Source organism: Centruroides vittatus, unplaced genomic scaffold, assembly GCF_030686945.1.
Source record: "Centruroides vittatus isolate TY-2023 unplaced genomic scaffold, ASM3068694v2 scaffold_861, whole genome shotgun sequence".
NCBI lineage: Eukaryota > Metazoa > Arthropoda > Arachnida > Scorpiones > Buthidae > Centruroides > Centruroides vittatus.
Window position 1 is genome coordinate 11,233,965 of NW_027122718.1, and position 24,198 is coordinate 11,258,162.

At 37.2% G+C, this 24,198-nt stretch overlaps 1 protein-coding gene across 2 annotated transcripts in view; it reads left to right on the plus strand.

The window, feature by feature from the left end:
- LOC136990182 (delta-like protein B) overlaps positions 1-1,833 on the plus strand; it is a 35,913-nt gene extending 34,080 nt beyond the window's left edge. Inside the window, exons 11-12 of one of the 2 annotated variants that reach the window (XM_067288549.1) lie at positions 42-1,068; positions 1,207-1,833. In XM_067288549.1, coding sequence (XP_067144650.1) covers positions 42-1,068; positions 1,207-1,312 — 1,133 coding nt within the window. In that variant the 3' untranslated portion in view covers positions 1,313-1,833. Of the gene's footprint in view, positions 1-41; positions 1,069-1,203 lie in introns of both variants that reach the window. The other variant, XM_067288548.1, reaches the window with a different exon arrangement.
- The last annotated feature ends 22,365 nt before the right edge of the window (positions 1,834-24,198 follow it).

Here is a 24,198-nt window from a genome sequence, read left to right on the forward strand (position 1 = left end):
AGTTATTGGATCTAATTATGAGGTATTTTGATATTGTTTAGGTGGAACTTGCGTTGGTTCCGATGACTCCGATACCTACAAATGTATATGCCCTACGGGATTCAAGGGAAGTCTTTGCGAACAAGACATTGACGATTGCATCGAGAATCCGTGCATCAATGGAGGTTCTTGCATCGACGATGTTAACTCGTTTCGTTGCATGTGTGTACCCGGTTATGTCGGGAGTCTATGCCAAACTAATGTGGATGACTGTCTTACCAAGCCTTGTGCTAACGGTGGCACCTGTTTTGATCTCGTCAACGATTATAGTTGTGCGTGTCAGTCAGGCTTCACCGGTAAAGATTGTTCTGTTAACATTGACGACTGCTCTTCGACGCCTTGCCAAAATGGTGGAACTTGCGAGGATTTGGTGAACGAATACTCGTGTCAATGTCCTCCCGGTTACAGTGGTCAACAGTGTGAAATTGGTCCCACGTTACGAGGTGTTCTTCAACGCCCGAAAGAAGAATATTCTTCTACTAATAAAAGCATTCCTTTGGATAATTCTGTGCGCGAAGATGGAAATTTGGAAGTATCTCATCAGAAATATGATGAACAACATGACCAAACCAAGAGATTGTCTTCTCAACAATTGGCTCTAATTGCTACGATGTCAGCTGCAGTGCCAATTGTGGCACTGACTGCCGTTGTGGTTATTCTGTTTCTGAGATGCCGCAAACGCAAGAAACATCAAGCTCAAGAAGAGGAAATCATGAAACAGAACGAACAAAACGCGGTCAATTGCATGAACAATAAATGCCCGGATCATCCATTGATCATAAACACTTTAGGTCCAAAAAATCTCAAACTGACCAACGAAGACGCTCTGTCGAGAGATCAGAGCGTTTCCGCTCTTCATAGGACCAGATCCACAAAACTCTTGAATACAGAGTGTGAAAGTAATAGAACAAGTAAAGTGTTAGATTTATCAGAGACTGCCAAAGAATCACAGAACACGATGCTTCAACAGCAAAAATGTGGACAAAATAAAGACTCGCTGGCTATCGTACACGATCCAGTTACTAAAAGGTGATTACAATGTATCTTTTAATTATAAAATACGTGTGTAAATAATTAACACGAAAAATTTAAATCTTAAGTGTAAACGGAAGAAAATTTAGTAAATCCAATGATTTTCTAAAACGTTTCTTCTTTCTCTTGCAGCAGCGAGGCGTCATCTCAAGATGTATGTCCACACAGTAGCATCTACGTCATAGAGGACCATTATCCTCAGGCCTCTTACGCCGAGGGAGCATTGGCAACAGAGGTATGACCAAGTTGAACGGGGGAACCTTTTCACAACTACCCAAAGTCCTAATTTATTCAAAGCGGACTCGATTCTGCCCTTTTGTCGCCGGCGAGCGAACAGCGTACGTGTCCCCAAAAAAAGCCAAGGGGGAGCGTCGCAACAAGGAAGTGCCTTGACGCATGAATATTGCTATTTATACTGTGTATAAAATAGCAGAAAACGCAACAGACACGTGACGTATGCGAGAAAGTTTCTCGTCACAACATTAATTTATGATGGAATATTCGAATGAATTTTTTCCATTACACTTAAACAATGGAATAAGCGGAACAAGTGCTTTTCCGTGTTGTGTGCTTTTTGGAAAAAAGCAAATTAAAAAAAATAATTTCGAACTGTTCCAAGTGGAACGTCTGTATATATTTCTGTATATTTATAGTAATTGTCGTTGTATATAGTTTCTCCGCCATCAAAAAATGTTAATGTCACAGCTTATGATTTCATGTCATCCCTTTGTAAATAAATAAAAAACTTGCCATTGGATAAAATTTCAGTATATAATTATTTTAATACATTTAAACACTAAAACTTTGTCGTGATTTAACGCGTTTTAAAGATTCGAAGACATGGGTTTAGTTAAAAATTAAGCGTTGACATCACGGCGGAAGTTCGCACCCAAAGAAGTCGCACCTGTTTCTGTTTCCAGACCTTGACTGGGTCAATTATGTAGAATAAGAGAGTAAAGCTTCAAAAATACAACAAACCCCTGTTAATTCTGATAAACAACTATGTACAAGTGTTTTTAACTTCGATATAGACTAGTATTTCGATAACTTAAGTCGCTTAGATATTGGTAAATTCACAATTATTGGCTTCTCTATAAGCCGTTTTTCTTTATCGTAATAATAAAACTGCTTTGATTTCCTTAAAATCTTACAGAAAATCGGTTTAGAATGACATTCTACCATACTTTAAATGCACGTGTTTTGATTTGTAGACATTTCAAACTCGATTCAAGGCTATATAGTACACAAATCACCCCTTTCTCTGGCGCGATCATCGAGCGAAACCACGACACACCCTCAGCAACAGGAAGCTCATTCATAAAAACGGCAAAATATTCCGTTATGTCGTATTATTTGTTTACTAATAAGCGAAAAAAGTCTAGAAAATGAAGGAAATAGGACAATACAAATAGAGGAAAACGAGTAAGGTAGATAACCCACCTCTTCAAGAAGATTCTCTGCATAACTACTTGTTTTTTTTTGTATTGGGATGAAAATTATTAAGTAGGCACGTTAGAGCTATCAGATCGTTTAAATGTTTTCGGGGGGAATTCCGTAAAAGGTGCAGTTGGTGAACGAAGATGTTCGATGTTGCTGCATATCAAGCTGTTTTCGCCTCCACTCGAATATTCAGAGGTCCTAGAACTTGTGTGTCCGCCTACTTTTTTTTTTAGCCTACGTTTTAGTCGGTGACAGTGGGAGTTGGTAGGAATGAAAGTGACAGAAGGTCGGTTACGTAAAAACGTAAATCTTAAAGTTTCCCTTAAAAAGTACGTCCTTACGTAAATCCCTATCGTCCTTAAAAGACTTATCTAGCCACAGAAACTTTGCCACCAATTACTTAGATCTTGGAGATATTCGATCTGTTTTAATGATTTGAATGTCACGTTCGAGGTGGCGGTTCACGCGTGGCGGGTGATCATCGACACGTGACATCTTCGCGTGATTGTCTTCACCTGTTTCCTGAAGTGTCGAGAATGTTTCATTAGCACCGCGGAAGTGGGTGGTGAGGATTTCCTGTTTGTAGATCAATATTTCATTACGCTTTTATATCCCGAGACGAATTTAAGAAATTACTTTCGTCAGATTGGCCAAAGGTGTTTTTTTTTTCCCCTTGTCTGGCAACAAAGCTGCTGAGATTTATTACAAGATAGAATCGACTCGAAACAAAATTGAAGGATTTCACAATCCATTGTCGTTTAGTAATCCCCAGCTGTTGGGGGCTAATTAACAAAGCAATAATTCATTGTAGAAACTTTCTAAACTCTGTTAAGGGAGTTAAAGAAACGTTTAAATCGTTAAGTACGAGTCAACTCCTCTGAATTAGTTGTCCCCAATCGTTATTAACACCTAATGACTGTAGTTTGCCCCCTCCGTGTGTACTCGTTGCAAATCTCATTAGCGGTACGTAGCAACGGGATTTCTTTCTTATTCCCGCGTGGATAAATCTATTAGAAATTTCTGGTTTCGAATTCTGTCCATGTTACTAGCTAACACGCGAGAGGACACGCTAGTCACGTGGCTTCCGGTATCGCGTGTCGATACTTCCGGTGTTTGCCACCTGAGCCGAGATGATGTCTCTGGTGAAAAGCAGATGGTTACTACTGCTTCGGTTAAGATAAAGTCGTTAGACAGGTGTGCAACCTACGAATAAATGAAGTCGACTAATGGTTATTCCCTAAAGTGTTGTATCGCTCAAAGAATATCAGGCTCTAATGGTTTATAAACGAACCGAAGTATATTTACTAAACGCTACCATAATCAATCATTCGATGTAATTTACACGTCACTTCATTGCCAATCGACGATTATTTAATTAGAATTAAATGAGCTTAAGCGTTGTAAAGACGTAATCTTTAAGCTTTAATCCCCGTTTTTAAATATCATGCTTCGTAATTTTAAATAAGGAATGGCCTAGATTTACAGGAGTCAATCTCTATATTTCTGGTAGACGTCGAGCGAGTGATTTAGCTCGAGTTAAGTAACTAAATTCACTAAAAGTGTGAAGTATTTTAACTTCTCCCCTCTACATTTTAATGGTAAATAATCCATCAATATCATGGAAGATATTTAATCATTCATTGATTAAATTTGAGGTTAAACACTGTTTTTAAGTGGAGGTTCTATTCTCGACAAGGTGACAGACAGATCGTTTTTTTTACTTAGTATCTATACTCTTAATTAGATTTTATCATAAGGATTATTAATCGAAATGAGTAGATTACACTAGTAGGGGAGAGACGGAATTTTTGCCACAGTAACGGACGTACTTCTTCCTCAAACTCGCTCCACCCCCGTTGCGATGGAGGCATTTACAAAGTCGAAATCTAGAGATAAAGAAGATAAGTAGGAAGCCACGTGATAATGACTTCCCTCGTTCGATTTCAAAATTCGTTCGCTTAGATTGGGACAGAGATTTAAAGAAACGAAGCGATTGGCCGTAAAAATATGTCGTTTATTTATTTATTTATTCTCATTAATTTGTATAGATTACAGATAATTAAACTTACCGACCGGTCGTTAGCGGTCTACTTATGTAATATCGAATCAATAGGCCGATAATCGAAGTCGAAGTAGAAATTCCGATATTCCGTCCATCTCGTGTTATGCTAATAAGGGGGCTACGCGTAGAAAATATTGAGAAACACTGTTTTATATATTACTTAACTGTATCTTACCATTAAGTTGACGTTTTGGGATTGCGATATGTTTACAAATCATACCAGATCAACGGGTAGGGGGATGTTGATGTTGGCAAACAATGAGTTTATTTAAGCGGTGCCTTGGGCTAGACTAGACAACCTCGGACTGGTTTGTTGTTCGCACACATTTCCAACAAACGGGCGACCTGTTACAAAACCGGTCAAATTAAATGTCGTTTACATCACCGGAAATCATCCTTTTTCCGACAAAAAGGGGGAATTTAACTAAGTGAACCTATCGAAATTCTTTTCATTTTCCTTTCTTTTCAACGGTGCTTCCGGTTTCCTTTTCTCCATTTTTTTTTTTATGAGAGAAGTTTTAGCTTATTGTAGACTTACACAAGCTCATTAATTGCTTCTAAATACAATTAAAAAAATGCATTCCGAGACTCTTAAAATTAATTATAGGAGAAAGCATTTATGAATATTCCAAATGAGGAGGTCCGATGTGTATAAAAAAAAAGGCAGGTTGAAATTAATTAGCATTAAACGTACAAATCGTAGAGCATGCAACAATGGAACGTAGATGGAGATAAAAGTAATGGTTGAATCATCGTTGTAGCGAACGAAAATAGCCCAGAGGATTCATTCTGAAAAAGTAAATTACGTGAATGAAATGCAAACAGCAAATGGCGTTTACACTTTCACTTAGCGATTGTAATGTCGGCTAACTTTTAACACCTGTACCTATTGTTTGAACCGGTTAAATCTATCCCCCGATCTCGAAATAGATCCAAGAATAATAAATGCAATTCTACTCCCTCCGTTTATACATCGAAATCGACTTTCCCCACCTAAATTCACATAAAACTTTTTTATTAACTCGTAATTTTTTTCGAGTGAGTGACCGTTCTTTCCCATTCGGAGTGGTCCTCTTCGGATGATACACAATGACGATGACGATGCTTCGTCACTCACTCTCCTCAATTAAACTAGCTTTAAGTGAATCGAGTGGGGGGAGCCGACTAATTGAAATCTCTCGTAAAAAAAGGTATAACGACAGACAATTTCTCTCGCTTGTTATTGTCGAGAATGGTTCCCTTTGTTTGTCAACATTTTTCCTATAGATTCATCCGACGTCGATGACGAAACGAGCGATGTACAGGTAGTTCTTGTGTCTTGGTATAGCACTCTGACCTTGAACGGATGACGACCAACGGAGGGAGGAGAAAGGCAGAGCCACCCACAAAATCTACTTTTTAATTGGACGAGAATTATCATCATCCATGCAAAACTTTGTATATATACGTATAATAATAATAATTCCTGTAAACACGGCAGGTGTCCAATGAAATTTACTGTTTCATTTCTTAAAAATAAACGATAAACATTTATGTAATCTTAGCGTTTTTTTGTTTTTTTAATGGAAAGACATCAAATTTCTTTCGATTATTCCTACACTTTCCCAGTTGTTACGTAACGAACTCGACTATCGAAGAGATTAGTTAGATAATGATTTAAACGACATTTTTAAATTTACTCAGACATAATAATTGCATAATTTTGCACTGTTTAAAACAAAAATTAATTTATTTACTCGAGCGCAACACTCTTCTTCCCCCCTCCTCGACGTTACTATCGAACTAGTTAAAGATTTAATATGTAAATTGCTCTACTCTGAATACTAATCGTCGTAACCAGGTCTATATTAACGTAGAAAAAATGGCACCTAGAATTGATTTATGGTGTCGTTTGTGTTATAAATTCCTCACATTTTACCGGGAGGGTCGTTTGTTTGAAGTGCAAATCGTCTTTCGGTTCGTCCATTAATAACGAATGGGAAGAATTTAATGGAGAAAAAAGACGGTTAATTGTCAATACACCCACCGATACGAGCTTTAATTCATTGATAGAAAAGCCAAGCAGTCGACGACAGTCGAAAACAGGCAAATCCGGTCCAGTAGCCACAGGAGCGTGGCTACTATTGCTAGACACGTGGCAGTAATGTGCCTCTAACATCCTCACCGTCCTCAAACCTGTAGATGCTAAGATGAGGGCGTGCAGGTGGAGTCACGTGCGGGCGGTTAGTGTGCGGGCCTGTGTCAAGGCCAGGCGCAAAACTGGCCTTGAGAAGGCTAAGATCTTGCCTCTTATTCACGTGATCGACTCTAATTAATGTTTTTAACTATCGATATTTCTTCGTACTTTCCGAACCATATTTGTAATATTTATCGATACATTACGGCACGAAACACGTTTAGGACGGAACCCAGTTAAGTTATAATTATTGATTTATAGGTCGAGATGAGAATTTTAATCGAGATCAATGGCATCGAGTCCGAATAAATCAAGTAGTCTGGATTTTTGGTGTGGGTTCCGCATCTACAAGCTCCACTTTCTCGACAGAAAACTAGACTTTTAAACGACACAATCGATAAATATCTTCGATTTCTCATCGATTATTTTCTTATGGATCTTTAAAAGCCGGATCCAATTCCATTCTTCTTAAAGGGAGAGAGAGAGAGAGAGAGAATCCAATGACTTACGAGCTGGCTGCTTAAGACATAATTGATTTTCTGTTTACACGAAAAAAAAGCACACGAATCGATTGTCATATCATCATTATGTCTACTCCAGATGAAAGGAAAGGCTGTTTTCCTTACAGGGAACATATTTCTAGTTGTTTTTTTCCTCCCCTTTGGGTAGATCAAACCTCTCTTAAAAAAAGCCCAATTGGAACGAAAAAAGTACATGGGAATTCACCCACTCTACAACCTCTGCACGCTAACACAGACCTACGACAGAGACTCGTAATCATTTAGAGTAGGCTAAATTATAGTTTATAGAATTTCTTTCACGTCCATCTCTACGACAGATGGTCATTTTCAATAAACTAACGTACAATTATTATGATCGAGAGTGGAATAAAAATTAATGAGCACACTTCGTACTAAACACTTAAAGAGTAGGCACGTTTATATCAGTAAATAGGCAATAGATTCTTTATAGGAACAGTAAAATGATGAGTTGAAGTATTCAGTTTACTAAATTCTAATCATTCGCTTAGAGACTATGGAAGATGCGAATGTTAAAACGTCTCCATCAAGCGAAACAATCGAATTTTCTATTAATAATAATAATAATAAATAAATAAATAAAAAGTCCACTTCATTCAATTATCTAAGACGTAAAGTTGTAAAGTTTCTTATCGCACTAATTAATTCCAGAGCTGTGCGATTATGCAAATGAAAATAGGAGTTAAATAAGAAAAGAATACGAACTTGCTCAATAATGTAAGATTCTCGACACGAACGAAGCACGAAACATCGGTAATGACGTCATAAATACACGACAGGATGTTGGTAACGACCCCGTGACCTTGATTCGATCCCCGGCTCCGGCTTTGTGTCGAAGTTATCGCCTCCCCGACTCGACGTTTCTTTATTATTGTTAAGAAACGATCGGGTTCGAATCGCCAATGGTGAGATCGACCCCTTTCTGGTCTATGTGAAATGGCCCGGGGTGTGTATTCCTCCTCTCCGGAGGACAATGAAAGGTAAAAACAACGGTAATTGGCCAGTTCCGACGAGGGACAGACTACAGGAATGACCGGAGTTATCCATAAGATGTTAATTGTCACGCACGTTGGACTCGACTGCCAGCGCGATTCCTGCTTAAGATGAATGATTAAGAAGTAATGGCCTAAACTATTAAATTATTTATTAGTCAATGGACAGACATATAGACACATGCAAAAAATCCGCACACTTTTTTTTCTTTTTAAATAACTGTTACATCTTATAGAATCATCTTCACGCACGGGAGATTAAAAAACCATATCCGGATGAGGATATTCAGTGGAAGAACAGGACTTTCGAGACAAATCAAGACCGTTTTCTTGTAGCGAAGTATGGATATTTATGGCAAAATAATTACCAATTTCCATCTTTGTTTTAATAGGAGGATGGAGATAATATCGAAAGACATAAATCGAAGTGGCCCGTATTGGAAGGGAGAAGCGTTTACATCGATTGCCTCCATTAGCCCAGTCGATCACTAATCACTGCATTCCTCTTCCTAATCTGCAGATTAAGTCGAGTGAATATCAGCTAAATAGACTAAGTTTAGTTTTAACGACCGCGCTTATCTCCTGCTCGTGTAGTGTGGTCCTGGATAATCATCTTCCACTATGTTAAGTCTAATGTTAGTTCGGAAGAATTTTATCACGCCAAAATATCTAACAGTTGTAGAATTTTATATATATATTATTATTATTAATGAATTTTACGAGTATAAAACACGAGTTTTCTTATATAAACATCCCTTTATATCCGAATGTAATTTAGATGCGATTCAGAGTGATGAAGAATCCTGTAAAGGCCCGGGGGTAAAAAACAGGTGATGCGCTAAAGATTCCCGCGTGGTTGTTTTACCACTTCTGCCCACCTCCCTTGCCTAAGTCCCCGAAAGAAAAGGGAGAGTTTGCCAGGCACGCGATCCTCATTCCTGTGGCAGAGGCGAAGGACACAGGCACCGTTTGGTTTTCCTTTCGTGAAGTCACTCTTCCGACGCGTCTAATTTGGGAAGATCTTAATGACCCTGTTGGAGTTGACTCGCTTTAGCATGTTCGGATTTTTACTATTTCCGGTGATGGAGATAGCGGGACATTTAGAGTGCACGAGACGGGATGTCGAGACTCGCCACCTCGTGTCCTCTTAGTCAGATTAGAGCCTCTTAGTCATTAGAAGCATTTCGTTTCTTATCTGTGAAGAAAACACGCATTTATTTATAAGGATTTTTTTTTTCTCTCTCTCTCTCTCTCTCTTCTCTCTTTCCTCCCTCCCGTGACGTTTGTTAACGATGCTATTTGGCGAGGGGGTGTGCTCGAGGGGGTTAAAATATAGATAAAAGTTTAGTTTAGAGGTGGAGAAATGCGTCAACGGGATCGGAGGCCAAACTCGCTACCGTGTGGTGACCGTGTAGCGTCTAATTGGTGCAGGAGGGCAACAAAAGACACCCCTGCACCCCTTAACTGCAGCCTCTCGAAAATAGGGGGCCTTTCACAGACCCTGGGAACCACGGATTCCGTCGTCATGACAACCAAGACAGACCGGTTTCTCGCGTGAAAGACGTTGATCTCGTCTTAATGTTCGTTTGATGAGAATTGAGAATTAGATAAAATTTTTAGACACTTAAACGACACTAATTTTATCGAAGTCTTATTGGAAAGTGGGACATTAACACTTCTTTGGATGGTATCCAATGGCCGATGATTTATGTTTTTCTTATTCCCAAATTATCAACGGCAATTGGCCTTTGCAAAATATTTACTGGTTGTCGGGTATTAAACCCCCGGATTAAAATACTTAGGAGTGTATTTAGACATTAATTTCCGTCGGCAAAGTTTATACAAAAATGATATCTTTGACTTTTAATAAGTGTAGCTTAGCAATAAATACCACCTGCTAAGCCGAAGAAGAACAAAGTCTGGAAACTTAACACTGGTTAGATTCTCAAGAACACGTCTCCACGGGGTCTAGGTGTTTCCCTCTTGATCGACCATCCATGCCATCCATCACCAACACCAACAATTTCCTTTTTCCGAATACCATCAATGTTATAAAAATGATGTTTCTACCAATTTTTTTACCAAACGGATCCGATTCGCGTATAGACTTCGCCCTCCATCCGCTACCAGCCATTCATTCGGCTAACGGTGAACAGGTGGAGCATCCCTAAAATCCCTACTCGTAAACTCCCATAGATCTATACGGAAAGGTAAAAAAAAAGCGGTAAATGGGGGTACACCAAACGTGGGAAATGCGGTGTTACGCTCCACCGAATCCGTTGGCTGCAATCAATGTTTGCGATCATCCAATCAATTACCGCTCCCCTTCGTACCGTTTACTCGCATCCCCCGTCTGGTTGCTATGGTTACAGATACTCGCCGTCACTCCCGTTACGATATATCGAAACATTTTTTTAAATATACGCCTATGGTAAACGTTTGTAAGAAGTTATCGATCCGGGACGTTTTTCTCTTTTGGGTACCAAAAGTTGCGGGCCACACCCCCGACAAACGCCGTCTTCGGGTCCATCTCGTACGACGACACCCGCCGTCGCTATGACGACCACCAGGAATCCTTAAATATTTGATGAAAGTGTCTGACTGGCGACCATCCGAAATGAGGTCAGACTTTAAACTATCCCGTGTAAAATCTGAATTCACCACTCGATAAAAATGATTACCCTTTTCCCCCCACCTTTCTCCACAATATTTTCTACGTTAGAGACATTATGATTTTATATCACCAAGGAAAGATGTCTGTATGATTTTCATTAATTTCACACAATAGAAAATGACGAAATCGACGTATATTCTGTTAAATTCTACACTTAACTGCTTGATTTGATGGGGGAAAATGCCATTTTCTACATCATCCCAGTGATTTACTTCATTTTCTTCAAGATGTCAATCATTTTTCGTGAAGTAGATGCCATTTTCTTTAAGAAACGACACTGCAGAAGGGTTTCTTTTGTAAATTTTAAGTGTATTTTCAAGAATTCCTACAGAAATCTTTAATAATTTAACAGAATACGGCTTCGGTTTAAATTCGTTACTTATAACTCGTTAATTTTACACTCTTTTGTTATTAATACGTTAAATTTTACTTGTAAACGTAGTGTATTTAAAGTGAATGAAATAATGAGAAACGAAAGAAAAAAAATTCTTATAATAATAATAATAAATAATAATTTGCAATTCTGTAAGCGGGAACTCGAGGAATTAACTCGATATTGGCACGAGAATATCCACAGACTCGCTGAAGAAATCTTTGTCCGTGCTAAAATGTCACGCGCGTTTGGCATTTACACTTCTGGTGATCCCAGAGTGGAGAGAAACGCTTGATCTTTGACCTCCACCCGATACCGCGGCAGAAAAGTTACGACGACGTAAACGGCCTCTCCGCACTAGAATTAATTTATGTCGTGTTAACAGAATTCCTCCCTCGCATATGCCCTTCTACTTTCTTATCACGTGACCCGCTTTACCTTTTCCACATTGGTCTTGACCGTACCGGAAGTCGGAGGTTCTCGATAGGTAATAATTGCGATAAGTCGCGCAGATGTCACCAAAATGTCCGGACAGGTGTGTCAAACCAACAGGTAAAATCGAAGCTACGGGGAAACACGGGCGAGACAATAGGCTTACTTTTTTCTTCGCCCGCCTTCCATCCCCCTACGCGTTTATAAGGGGGGGAGTTAGTTCCTCGCCCCGAGCACTTCCTGTCTAGTCCCCGGAGAATCCCTAAGAACCTCTTTATTAATATATGTATGTATGTTTGTAGACTAATAAATAAGTCTAATGTTAATACGTGTGAAGAAACCATCAGGTGCTACCGTTGATAAATCTCTGATGTAACGTTAATTATAAACTCGGAAACGTTTTAATAATTTATTTTATTTTTTCATAAATTTTAATTACAGAAATAATTTTCTTTAATTAAAATTCCCTGCTCGATTATAAGCGTCACGACAATGCATCTTCGGGTGTTATAATTATAAACCTTACAGAAATTTAAGAAATTTCTTTCTTCCATCAATCTAAAAGTTCTTGCAACTTCTTAATGAAGATACTTGGCATTAAATACGGAATTAATTTATCCAGAATCTTTTAAATTCTTACGAGTTGTCGCGGCTGGAAAGCCGAGTATTTCATTGTTTTGTATTTTCCTTGTTGGACGAAGAGGAGAGGAGTGAGAGAAAGATGATGTTATATCTTATGACGTGATTGGATTTGGTACAGAAATATGGGAATGGGCTTTGTCTTAATCCATTAGATCAGTCGTTGCTGCAGTCGTTGAATTTTTTATGTTCCATTCCGGAGTGAGAATTACTTCTCGTAAGCACGCGTTGGGCACGTAATGGGAATTTGATAACTGATAAAGAATTATGATTTGCATTCCAAAAACGTAATTGTAATAGTTAAGGCGAGACAGGTGATGGACGTGACGTCACAACAATAATCTTTTGCCTCCAGGGATAAAGATTCCCCAATTTCGGCCTCCAAAATTACTCTTATCTACACCTCTTTCTGGCAGACGTTTCCTTTTTGAGTTCCTCCTCCCTCTTTGATAAAAACCTTTTATCGCAAAATACAAACAGATACGTCCCTTTCGATGATCTTCAAGTCTTCTGTGGACAATCGAAAGTTTTTAAAGCATTTCCCCCAAGATTCCATACACTCCTCCACTTTTAATGATAGAAAGTTGGATGCGGGGTAACAGGTTCGATTGCAGAAAGCGAAAGGATATCGAAGATGAGAGAAGACATATTTTAAAGTAATCGAATGCCAAATTTTTTGATCTCCAAGTAGAAGCCAGACTTCATTGATTCTATACGGATCAAATTTTCTCAATATATAAATTTTCTCACCTTCAAACCACTCGACTTCATCGTTTGTACCTGCGTTTAGACCCTCACCCTGCTATGTTTCCCCACCATTCACCTCTTCACCCCTCTCACTTCCGGAAGGACCAGCTGGTGCTCCCCTCCCTTCTAAGTGTCCCCAATCTCTAGTCTACACGCTAAATGTTTCCCACACTGTCTTGCAAGACGGGAAAGAAAAGATACAAGGGATCTCATTTAATCACTTCACCTGGTCTGGCTGAGATCGAAGCAATGGTAACTTCACAAGAAAATTGTATCTAACTATGTAGTGCCATCTGTTGTACGAGAATTTCTTTAAATTTCCTCCCCTTTTTTTTCGGCTAAAGGAGAGCAATTGGCAGAAAAACAATGAAACGATTCAACAGCCCATAGAAATCTTTAAATGAACCATTGCTCGTGCCGTGTTCGTGAAATTTATGCTTCTCTCCAAATAGACATTCTGCAGTTGCCGAGATCTAGTTTGTAGAAAATTAATGCGCGGCACGAACACTTTCAGAAACACTGTATTTATTACCCTAGAAGCATGGATAAGGAATGCAAGAAGGGTTTGAAGAAAATTTCTCATGGTTGAGGGAACTACAAACAAATTCCTCGAGTATATCAGCGACGTCCTCTTAGAGAAATTAATTCACCTAATTTAACACTTAATTTATTCACAAATATTCTAGAGAATCAAATAAACAGAAAAGGTGCAATTCTTCTTCAAGATCATTCCTTCATTATATAAGTTAATCGAGGAGTAGCCTGGAATTCTTATAAACCGTCCGTAAATTATTAACGAATTACGTAAGATAGTCAGAAAGCAAAACGTAGTTGGATCTGTGACCCAGAATTCAACAGGTAGTGAGAACCTGGCCAAACTTTCCTTTGGTTCAGGAAGAAGAGAATATAGTGAAGAGAAGAGGGAGGGAGGTTAGTGTACTCTTGACTACAGGTGTCTGAGTTTCCTGTGTCGCCCCCTTAGGGTAAACCACTGAGTCAGACACCGTGGCGTGGGAAACATCGACTGTAGCACGTGTAAGTCGCCAGGCCCGGAGTGTGGCCGACATCAGGCCAAGGTCAGGTATGGACGTCTACCGTTCCGTAGTAAACACAATCGGACAATTTTTTCCTACGATTTTCTTTAAGAAACTTCTGAAAGAAGCCAATCCGACGCGACAAAGAACTCGTTTAAATCTAATGAATTGACAGCGAGAAGAGAGAAAAGAAAGCTCGAAAACTCTTAAATAAATATATAAAGTTGTGATGATAACAGCTTTAGATACAAGTTAATATTTTATGAGTTTTATTCCACACCAATTCCTTAGAATATTTCTCAATCTTTATTATTATTTTAGAAAAGAGGAAAGGGAATTACTGTTGACAGTTTTTTTGTCAAAACTGATTTTCTCTTTCTTCCTGTCTTTTTGACAAATTAGTTGTCTTCTTGTCTTTTCTGCAAAGTCTATCAAGGAAACGCCAAGACCCGTCTCAATAAATCTTCGCAAATATATAGATAGATATTTACATTCATACATTCTATTAGGAAGGTGTTGCAGGAATAAATAGTAATTGCAAAGCCAAGGAGTTCGATACTTTCCCAGTCGAATCGCTCCTGTGAAACTTGTCGACATCCTGCAGGATCCCTATTCCTTCGAACCTATCGACCTTTAGATATCAGGTAAACAAGTGAAAAATGATCTGGCTTTTCCGTAAACCATCGACCATCTGTTCTTTCGATTGTCTCGACTCGATTTTTGGTGAATTATCATTGATTTATGGTGATTCTGGTTTGCGGGAGATAAGAAACGGAAGACGAATAACCATTTCCTTTTGTGGAATCGACGATTCGAATCTTGACGTCCAATCTTCTCGAGTATTCTTTCAAGACAAATAGGTTTCGATTCGGAAGGATGATCTCGTAGTATTGCCCATAAGTTATGGTGTAGGATTTCGATCGAAAGCCCGGAATATTGGCCTTTCCTCCTACAATCGATTCTAAACTAACGAATTAATCGATTGCGGGGAAAATCCTTTTTAGTAAAAGTCGTGTATTTTTAATAGAAAATAGAACGAAAAGATAACAGGGGTGGGTTTTTTCTCCATAAAAACAAGTGGTGCAAACGAGGGATATAAAAGATGGTGAACATATTCCCAGGTACATTATCTACAAAAAAGGGCAGGTGAAGATTTCTACAAGACATATCACGTGACCGAAACTCTCCATCTATTGTGCGTCAGCGGAAGCGGGGTCCGAGTCGCAGCGGAAGTCAGGAACCCCGGTGGGAAATGTTGTCCAGAGTATATGGATTTAAGAAAAAAAACATCGCTGGCCAGTGGGAAAAATTCACTTCCGGTGCCACACCGGAAGTAGAGCCAGTGTCGCGTAAGATGAGTTGCCGACGTCAACAATAAGCTAATCCTTTGTCCTTACACCCCAAAGTGATCATATTGAATGGCCGTTTGGGTGTACTGTTAGGCTTAGTGAACTCTATCATTCTATTCTTAAACTATGGGTGCTTCCCCACCTCAATACAGGTTCCCTCCCTCTATGTGGGCCATTGAGAAGGATTCTCCAATGTCTACCGATATAAGGCAGGTGCGAAGCGTGGGAGAAACCTCCGAAAAAAGCTTATCAATAGTCTTTCGTCAAAAGATTTCACTTTTTAAAAGTTGCAAAACTATAAATTATGTATAAATCTATAAATAAAATGAACATTTTATTTTTTAAAAAGATAAAATGTGAGAGTAAAGAATTCGATGATCACGCAATGATAATCATCTTTTAAAAATTCTATTTTTAAGTACGAGAAACTGCGATCTTTGCTCCCTGCTCGCCTAGCCCACTGAACACATTAATGAAGGTAAATTTGCCCAATGGCGCTTTTAAGGTGCATTATAATAGTGGCGGCGTTACGGCCGATTTGAGGGGCATCCTGTCCAGAAATTGACGTCATTCTACTTCGTCGGGGAGAACTACCAACAACTACAAGGAAGCCCATTAAGGAAGGTGGATACACAATAGCAATAAGCATCGCTAACGTAGATACATATTAAACGTCCCGCTGTGCCTGCAAGTATTTTCAACAGAAGACCTTGGAGATTGGTTCCAGTTTCGCAAATCTTAGTCACGTGAATAGATTTTTTTTCTCAGATCATATCTCTACCTTTGTTTAAACGTTTAATAAACATTTACAGACCATCTCGCAGCTACCTTTTACGAAAGAATAGCGTTTTATTGACTCTTGGGCACAGACATAACCCCGAAAATCAGGTGAAGGACCCAGACAAGAACCGGGGGGAGGATTTGTGACATGGATATTTAACATTTAGCAGAGACTTTCTATAAATATATGTTTAAATGTCACATGTCGGCAGTGTTAAGTGTATTAGACAGAAGCTGGCAGAGATCGAGGCAATACAAAGGGATATAAATAGAGCGTAGGAAGCGTAACGTCAAGGTATGTGTGAGGGAGGATAATAATATCAACCTGTAGAAATTCTAAACCCTAAAACTTAACTGTAGTAATTGAGGAAAGGTTAAAAATTTAATAAAATGTAAAGTAGACTTAGCGGAAAAATTTCGCAAGCTCCTTTTGTTATCTTTAAGTAATGTAGTCGAAAATCTCATTAAATATATCATAAGCCGTCTCTTTCCATCCTAAATTTCAAATCCGGAACGTAATTTGGAGAAAAATCGGACTATAAATTTCCCTAATAAAGAGCACGTTAATCTTCCCTGCACAGCACCATAGACGGGCGGTGTAACCGACTCTCGGGGGCATTACAGAAGAACTTATTAATTTAAACAATGTTTTTTGATATTGGGAACATTTTTACGATACAAACTATGAAAAGTTTAATTGGAAAACTCTAATCCTTTATGTTTTCGACGATAATCCGATTATTTTCTTCCATTCATTATTTATTCCACGCTAATAATTAAATGTAAATATTTAAATTTTGGATTAAAAATTAATACTAAATTAATAATATCGTCTCTTGATATTAAACTTAATTAAAATTTTTCTCATATTTCAATGATAAAATTAGAAATTAAGTCTGGTATTTTCTCATTTTCTTTTCTTGTTTACATTACTAATAATTAAAAAATAATAATAATGCTTTATAGGGATTTGTATGATGTTAAATTGAGGAGAAAACTAAGATTTAAATAGTGAAAATATACAAATTCGCCTTACGTTATGCCAAAGAATACGTGGATGCTGCATGGAAGGAATATAGAAATTCGTGGTGAAGAGTACAGAGATTCGACTAACGTAGGAATTTTATAATGCTTTATCGTAACCAATGCAGGGCTTCTCGTAATACCATATCGCGAAGATCACGTGATGCTATGTCGTGATGAATAGTGATTAAATTGGTTAATGCACGAAAGGAAAATGATTTTCGATCAGATAAAGTCGAAAAAGCAACTTATAATTGATCTAATAAATCAGTAAAGACTATTAAAAACGTAAACGCATCTATTAATGGTAATAAACTTTATCTTTAATAATATTTTATATGATTTAGCGAAGGAAGAAATCTTTTTTCCTGTCCGAAATCCCGAGGAAAGAAAGAAAAAAAACTGTGACTTTTCGCATTAAGGAGGCAAATTTGGTCACCTAGTGCAAATTCTGCCACTAGGAGAAGTTACGCGACCGGTTTTGCAACCATCTCGTTTTACCTCCGGGCCTAATATAGCACCCTGTTTCTGGGTTATATTTACATCATCTAGCAGCGGGACAGGTGACGACACATTGTCAGTAAAAAACACAGGTAAGACAATCATCCAGGATGACTTTTTTTTTTTAATCTCTCCTCCTCTTTTCTCCAAAGGAGGGAGAGAGAAAGAAGAAACTGCAAGAAGGATACAAGGTACGATCGATGGGTGAATAAATAAACCAAAATAACTTTGCTGAGTTTTGTCGGTAACTCAAGGTAACAGAAGCGAAAAGAATTTTTAGCCATCTGGTTTATGAAAGAAAAAACTCTATAGGAAATACTCATCGTCACCTGGAAACTATGTGTCACAATCTTGAATTCGAGCCAAGGATGGTTTCATTTATTTATCATTTCCATTTTTATTTTTGAGTTTATTAAACCGTCTCGAATCGTCCATTTATGGAATGTATCCATTAATTTTGTGAAATTCCTAAAGTATTTCTCTGTTAAATTTCGATTTATTTCACTCAATTTCCTATTGTATATAACGTAGGAAAGAGTTTACAACATTATCTCCTACATAACGATTCTTAGCAAAAGGTCGAAGAGAATCGTCCGGTGATTTTCACGTGCTTGCCCTAATAAAAGTGCATAGGCTTTAAAAAGCCGTAGTTTTCGGTCAAACGACCCAAATTCCGGTTAAAATGTCTTCCATTAAAATCGGGTCAGTCGAAAGAATATAAAAACTCTAAACCTTCTTCTGTCTTATCACATGACCCGAACCTCTTCTCTATGTAGAACAGGTGACCTACCCTGAGACGACGATGCCCTTAAAGCAACTGTATGTCGTCTGACCTTCGGGGCATTAAATACAATTGTACTGCATGGGAAAACGTTTTATAATTTGAACAAATTATTGCGTATCGCTTAAATGTTATCAATAGACAGATTATTTGCACTGTAGAATGCGTGTATGCAACTACAACCCTATTAGTCTACCAGACATTTAAAAAAAACATATAATTTTTAGGTTATCTCCACGGGCTTTTCTTACTGTTTTTTTAAATATATATATATATATTAAATTTTTAAAGATTCGTATCGATAAAACTATTCTAACCTTATACTTAAATGAAAAAAGGGGATGGAATAATTTTGCAAAGTTTATTTTTATAAGCTGCGGGTTATACAAAATATTTTTCTTTAGTCGACGTAATACGTAAATTGTGTAATTAAATGTTTATGTTTACACGAAAAGGGGTTAAGTGAGTTAATTAATGTCGTCCTTGACCCTTGGGAGTCTCGTAAAATTCCTCACTCTTATCAGCATCGTTATGTCCTTGTTAAATGTCTCCCAAATGAGGGAGGGTCGAGTATATCGAGTCAATTGCAGATAGCAGAGACATTTGTGTGAAGATGCCCTCCAAAAAATTAAATTGCCTATCAATTGGGGTAGTGTAATAGAATAGTTGACATAAATGTCGAGTTTCAATAAATTTAGCCTATGTTTTCGGATTAACGATTGCTATCTTTCTCCGTTAATTATAGAAATTTTTAAGAGGTAGAGAATTAAAGTAGCATTTAAATAAATTTATAAATTAAACCCCCCTCCCCTCCCCTCTCTTTTTACGTGCACGTATTTTACTGCATAATTAGAGAAAGTGCAAACTTGAAACACATTAAAGATGTCTTTCGCTGCATTTTAATTACAATAAAAGTAATTATTTTGAGAATTTTTAAAAATAAATATCAGAATATTTTAATATTAAAATGTGTAATTGTTATCCTAGAATGGAAATCCGGTTTTGCAAAAACGATATCCGAGTGGAGACGATGTCTCTTGTCAGTTATATTCCGCAGTAAAGGGCGATGCTTGCATTTTATATCAGAACATCAATGCCATCGTGTAAAGAAACGAACGAGGAAGTTCATTCCGAACACGAATTTACAGGAAAATATCAGAGAAGAATAAATAATTAATGAATTATTCTAAGAAGCGGCTACCAAAAATGTGCGAAGATGGCGTTTGACCCGTATAAACAATACGTAGGGAAATTCTCTCTCTCTTAAAAGGAAAAATGACGTTTTTGGCAGGAGTTGACTGTCGGAAGAAGTGAACTCCTACCAAAAATTGGTTTGGCGGCCAGTCTAATGGGAACTCTTGAGAATGAACGAAACCAAGTTTTCTCACCGGCGTTACTGACCTACTTCGATTCCAGGTGGCGTTTGGTAGCAAATGACGTCACCGACGTCAGCACCCGAAGGCCAAAGAATTCGAATTCGTCTCTAGTACAGTTTCATAAAGGTTATGCAATTCTTTTACAATGCGGATGTAATTAAAACAAAGTAAAGGTTACTGATACAGAAAATACCTTTCCGAATTCCTGGAAACAATGTACTAACGTTTACGATACTTACACAGTAGGAGATCGAAAGCCTTTAAAACTGACCCCTCATTAAGGGATTATGGACCTTGTAGATGGTTGGCGTAAAGAAGAGGGGGCGGGTGGACCGTACCTCCTTCTTTAAGAATGGGAATCGTGGTGACAATGGACATTCATCAAAGACAGATCATTGTCGTTAGAAGTATACAAATGATCCCGAAATGTTGGCAGAATCCACGCCTGCGACCACCCGCCAAAAAATCCCTCTAGGGTTGTCATTTAAAGTGGTTCGGTGTTTAAGACCGCATACCTCATTTTTAAGGGACAATGGCGGACTACGACCGGGTCTAAATTATACTCTTTACATCAAATAACACCAATTTCCCGAGTCGAGACTCCCGTTTTTCGGGTCGAACCCTCGACAGTTTAGCAACTTTGAATAATTGCATGTATAACAAAGACGAAAGATAACGACAATGGAGAAATATCATAGAAAGTGAACGTTTTTAAAATTATCAATTTTGGCAATCACTCAATAATAACGTTTAGGAAAAGAAAAAAGAAAAAAAAACAAAATGTCATCCTTGAAATCCCCCGGAGAACATGACAGTTCGTGTAATACAATTTATTTGTGTCTATTGCGTTACATACCCTATCATTAACACGAACACAATAAATCGTGCAATAATTATCCTAATTTAAACGTAACTTCGAACGTTTAAGTTATTTTCCATTGATTAAACTTGGCAAAGGCTCGAGTTTAAATTGCTATTTTTTTTAATATATATATACATAAATAAGAAGTGACGTTAACCTCTTACGAATCCATAATTAACCTTATTATCATATATAGAAAGGTGAAGATAACAGAAAAACGGGATTTTCTTTTCTCGTATACCCCAATCTTGTCGTAAAAATTTCCTTAATAACCGGTTCGAAACCGTAACAATCGACGATGATTAACAAGTGGCTCGAGTTTTGAACTTAATGACCATTCGACCTGACCTAAGACGATTTGACCTTTATTTGGAGAGGAATAAAGAATGCGGTCAACGATGATCCATTGTCAAGTATCAAGGATGATAACCTCGGAAAAATTAAAATCATATGAGAACCAAGGAACGAACTTTGTCTTACTTTAAAAACTACTTATTTGTTAGTTTATATTTGATTGTTTATTTTCTTTTGTATCAAGGTTCCGTACGATTGTTTATCGTAGAGATTTTTCGATATGTAAACGACGTTATCTTCCTTTACATACATCAGATATGGATTCGAGCTATTGTCAATTCGGCGTGACTTCCAACATGCTGAAATGTGGGATTCAAAATGATTAAATTTGCAAATAACTTTGATAAAACGAATAAAACTAATTAAAAACATAAATCATTTAAAAAGTAAGCTTTGCAACGAAGTTTTCTCTGTCATTGTTTAGCATTGCAAGTGAACGTTTCGTATTCTTCTGCAAATTATACTGTTTTTTTTTTTTTTTAAACTAAAAATGTATAATTTTCAGGAAAATTCTCCCAAGATTGTGCTTTTATTGAAGAGGCCGATACATGTATTATATTCCTTACGATAAGTGAAAAAATTCGATCTATTGTGTACGGTTATGGCTGCCATTTCCAGGTGTGTGGTCAACAAAAGTAAATGAAGAGACGCCTTTCAGCGAAAGCTTAATGATGTCCTCAACGATGCAGACTCTAGCAGAAGCCGACCACACACGTTTCTAGGAGTCGTTCATCACTTCACACCTTGACGTTAATTCGTTTTCTACTTTTCTTCACTACTGTACTTTGGGCTCGATCCAAGCTGGAGGATTTTTCCATATTCTCGCATTCTCACCCTTTGTCCCTATTTGAACCTCATTCTATAGTTAAAATACGCAACTGGAATACGTTGTTCTCAGAATTACGGCGAGAAATTCTCACAGTCAGGCTGGTTTCGCCATCTAGCGGCGATTAATTAAAGCTCTAACGAGAACAATGCCATGGTATTCCTCAGTTTCCAAACACTTACGTTCTTCACCATTCCCGCATTGGAAGTTAAATTTATACAGAAAAATATTGTTAATCTCGAATGGAATTAAATATTAGACAGAATTCTACGAAAAGAAAATAAAAATGAAAAATTTCGTCTAAATTCTCGTCCAACCATAAACCAATGTTCTACCAGAGTTAAAAAAAAAAAAAAAAAAAAAAAAAAAAGGGATAATCCAGACTAGATGAGCAATTTAAAGTAGTACCAACACCCCGATTCTGCTTCGATTGTCGTATACAATTGGCTCGATGCAACTTACAGCTAGCAAATGTGATTAAGGGGAGGAGATAATAAGTATTATCAAGCCCAATTTGCTCGAATAGTGGATACCTTGAAGCCATTTCAGAAGGTGAGAATGATGATTTTTTGCGTTCGCATTTCTTAACGGCTCTTCTCTTTGTTCTCACGGCAAATGTTATCCAATCCGTTTGCCTGTTATATAAATAAAAAAATAAAAAATAAATAAATAAAATAAGAAAAACAACCCTCAGTCTCATTAAATATATGTTTTCTTAAATCACATTATAATAAAATGCTGTCCTCCTTCAATTCGTACTCATTTATTCAGTTTAATCTACGCTTTCTCTACCTTGGCATTTTCCTTACCAATTATACAAAGTTTCTTTTTTTAAATGGATAATTAGGCACGATAATTATGTCATTGATAGACAATAATCAGATAATCGTCTTTATCGTATAATAACACTAACTTAGCCAGTTTATAGACTTCGTGGAATGAAAAAAAGAAAAAGAAAAAAGTGAATGAGAAAGCTTACGCATATCTCATGAATGAATGAATTTTTATCACGTTTTTTTCTACTATTTAACGCATTTAACCTGCAAAAGTATTCAGTACACAGCTTATATTTTGTATGAAGACATAAAATTTACAAAGTTTGAAGAGTTTGTGCCATTCTAAAAGTGTTGCAATGTGACAGATGCAGAGAGCCATATGCGAAAGACGTGGGAATATTTTTTTATTTTTTATTTTTACAATCGTACAATATCGAAACGAGTCGAATCTTTTACGACTTTTTCTTTGTAAAACCCAAAACATAAAAACTCAACCAAGCGTAGATTACACCAAGCATAATATCAAAATAAAATAAAATAAAAAAAAAATTGTATGTGGGGGTGAAAAAAAGGAAATACTTTACGACTGCAAACTTTAAAGCCCCGGGGTAAAACTTTCACCATCCAACTGGCTTCTATTTACATTTTCCATTCAGTACAAACATCTGTTGTATTTTCTATACTTCAATTCGGTTATATCACTAGTAAAATGCCCTTCCCCAAGTCGTAATTAGATCGTTTATCTAATGTTTACGACCTCATTGAATAAGTTTGCTGGAAAATTGAAAGCCATCTGCACCCGTTTTATCTAGAATATTCACCGCCCAAACTCACCTTTTTAAAATTATAAACTGAACTTTTTTATTGCCGTATTAATTAACTGGCGTATTTAATTTAAATAACTTGCTTTATGTGTTATGAAAGTTATGAAGGGATGATACTACATTTAGACTGGTCGTGCCATCTGTCGTTAGAAAATGAAGACATATTCCGTCCTCCTCTCATCAGTTTCGTCAATTGTATTCAACTCGGCATAAATAATCCTTCCCTATTAATTATACTTGCATGTAAAATTATATATGTAATTTAATTATCAAATATTTCATATATAAAATTATCTTTTTGCAATAATAAAAAGCAAGATATATTATTTTAAACTATCGTTTTTATAATAAAATATGTAAAATGTGTAATATTAATAGGTAAATTTAAGACCAGAAATATCAACTGTATACACATAATTTCGTAAATTTTCGGTTACCTGCGACTTATCTGTCGAAAATTACGTCCGATATCATTATTTATTTAATAAAATCTGTTCTCTAACTTCCCAGAAATACAGGAGGAGGCCTAGCTAAAAAGATGTGAACATTCTTTCTCTAAGATTTCTG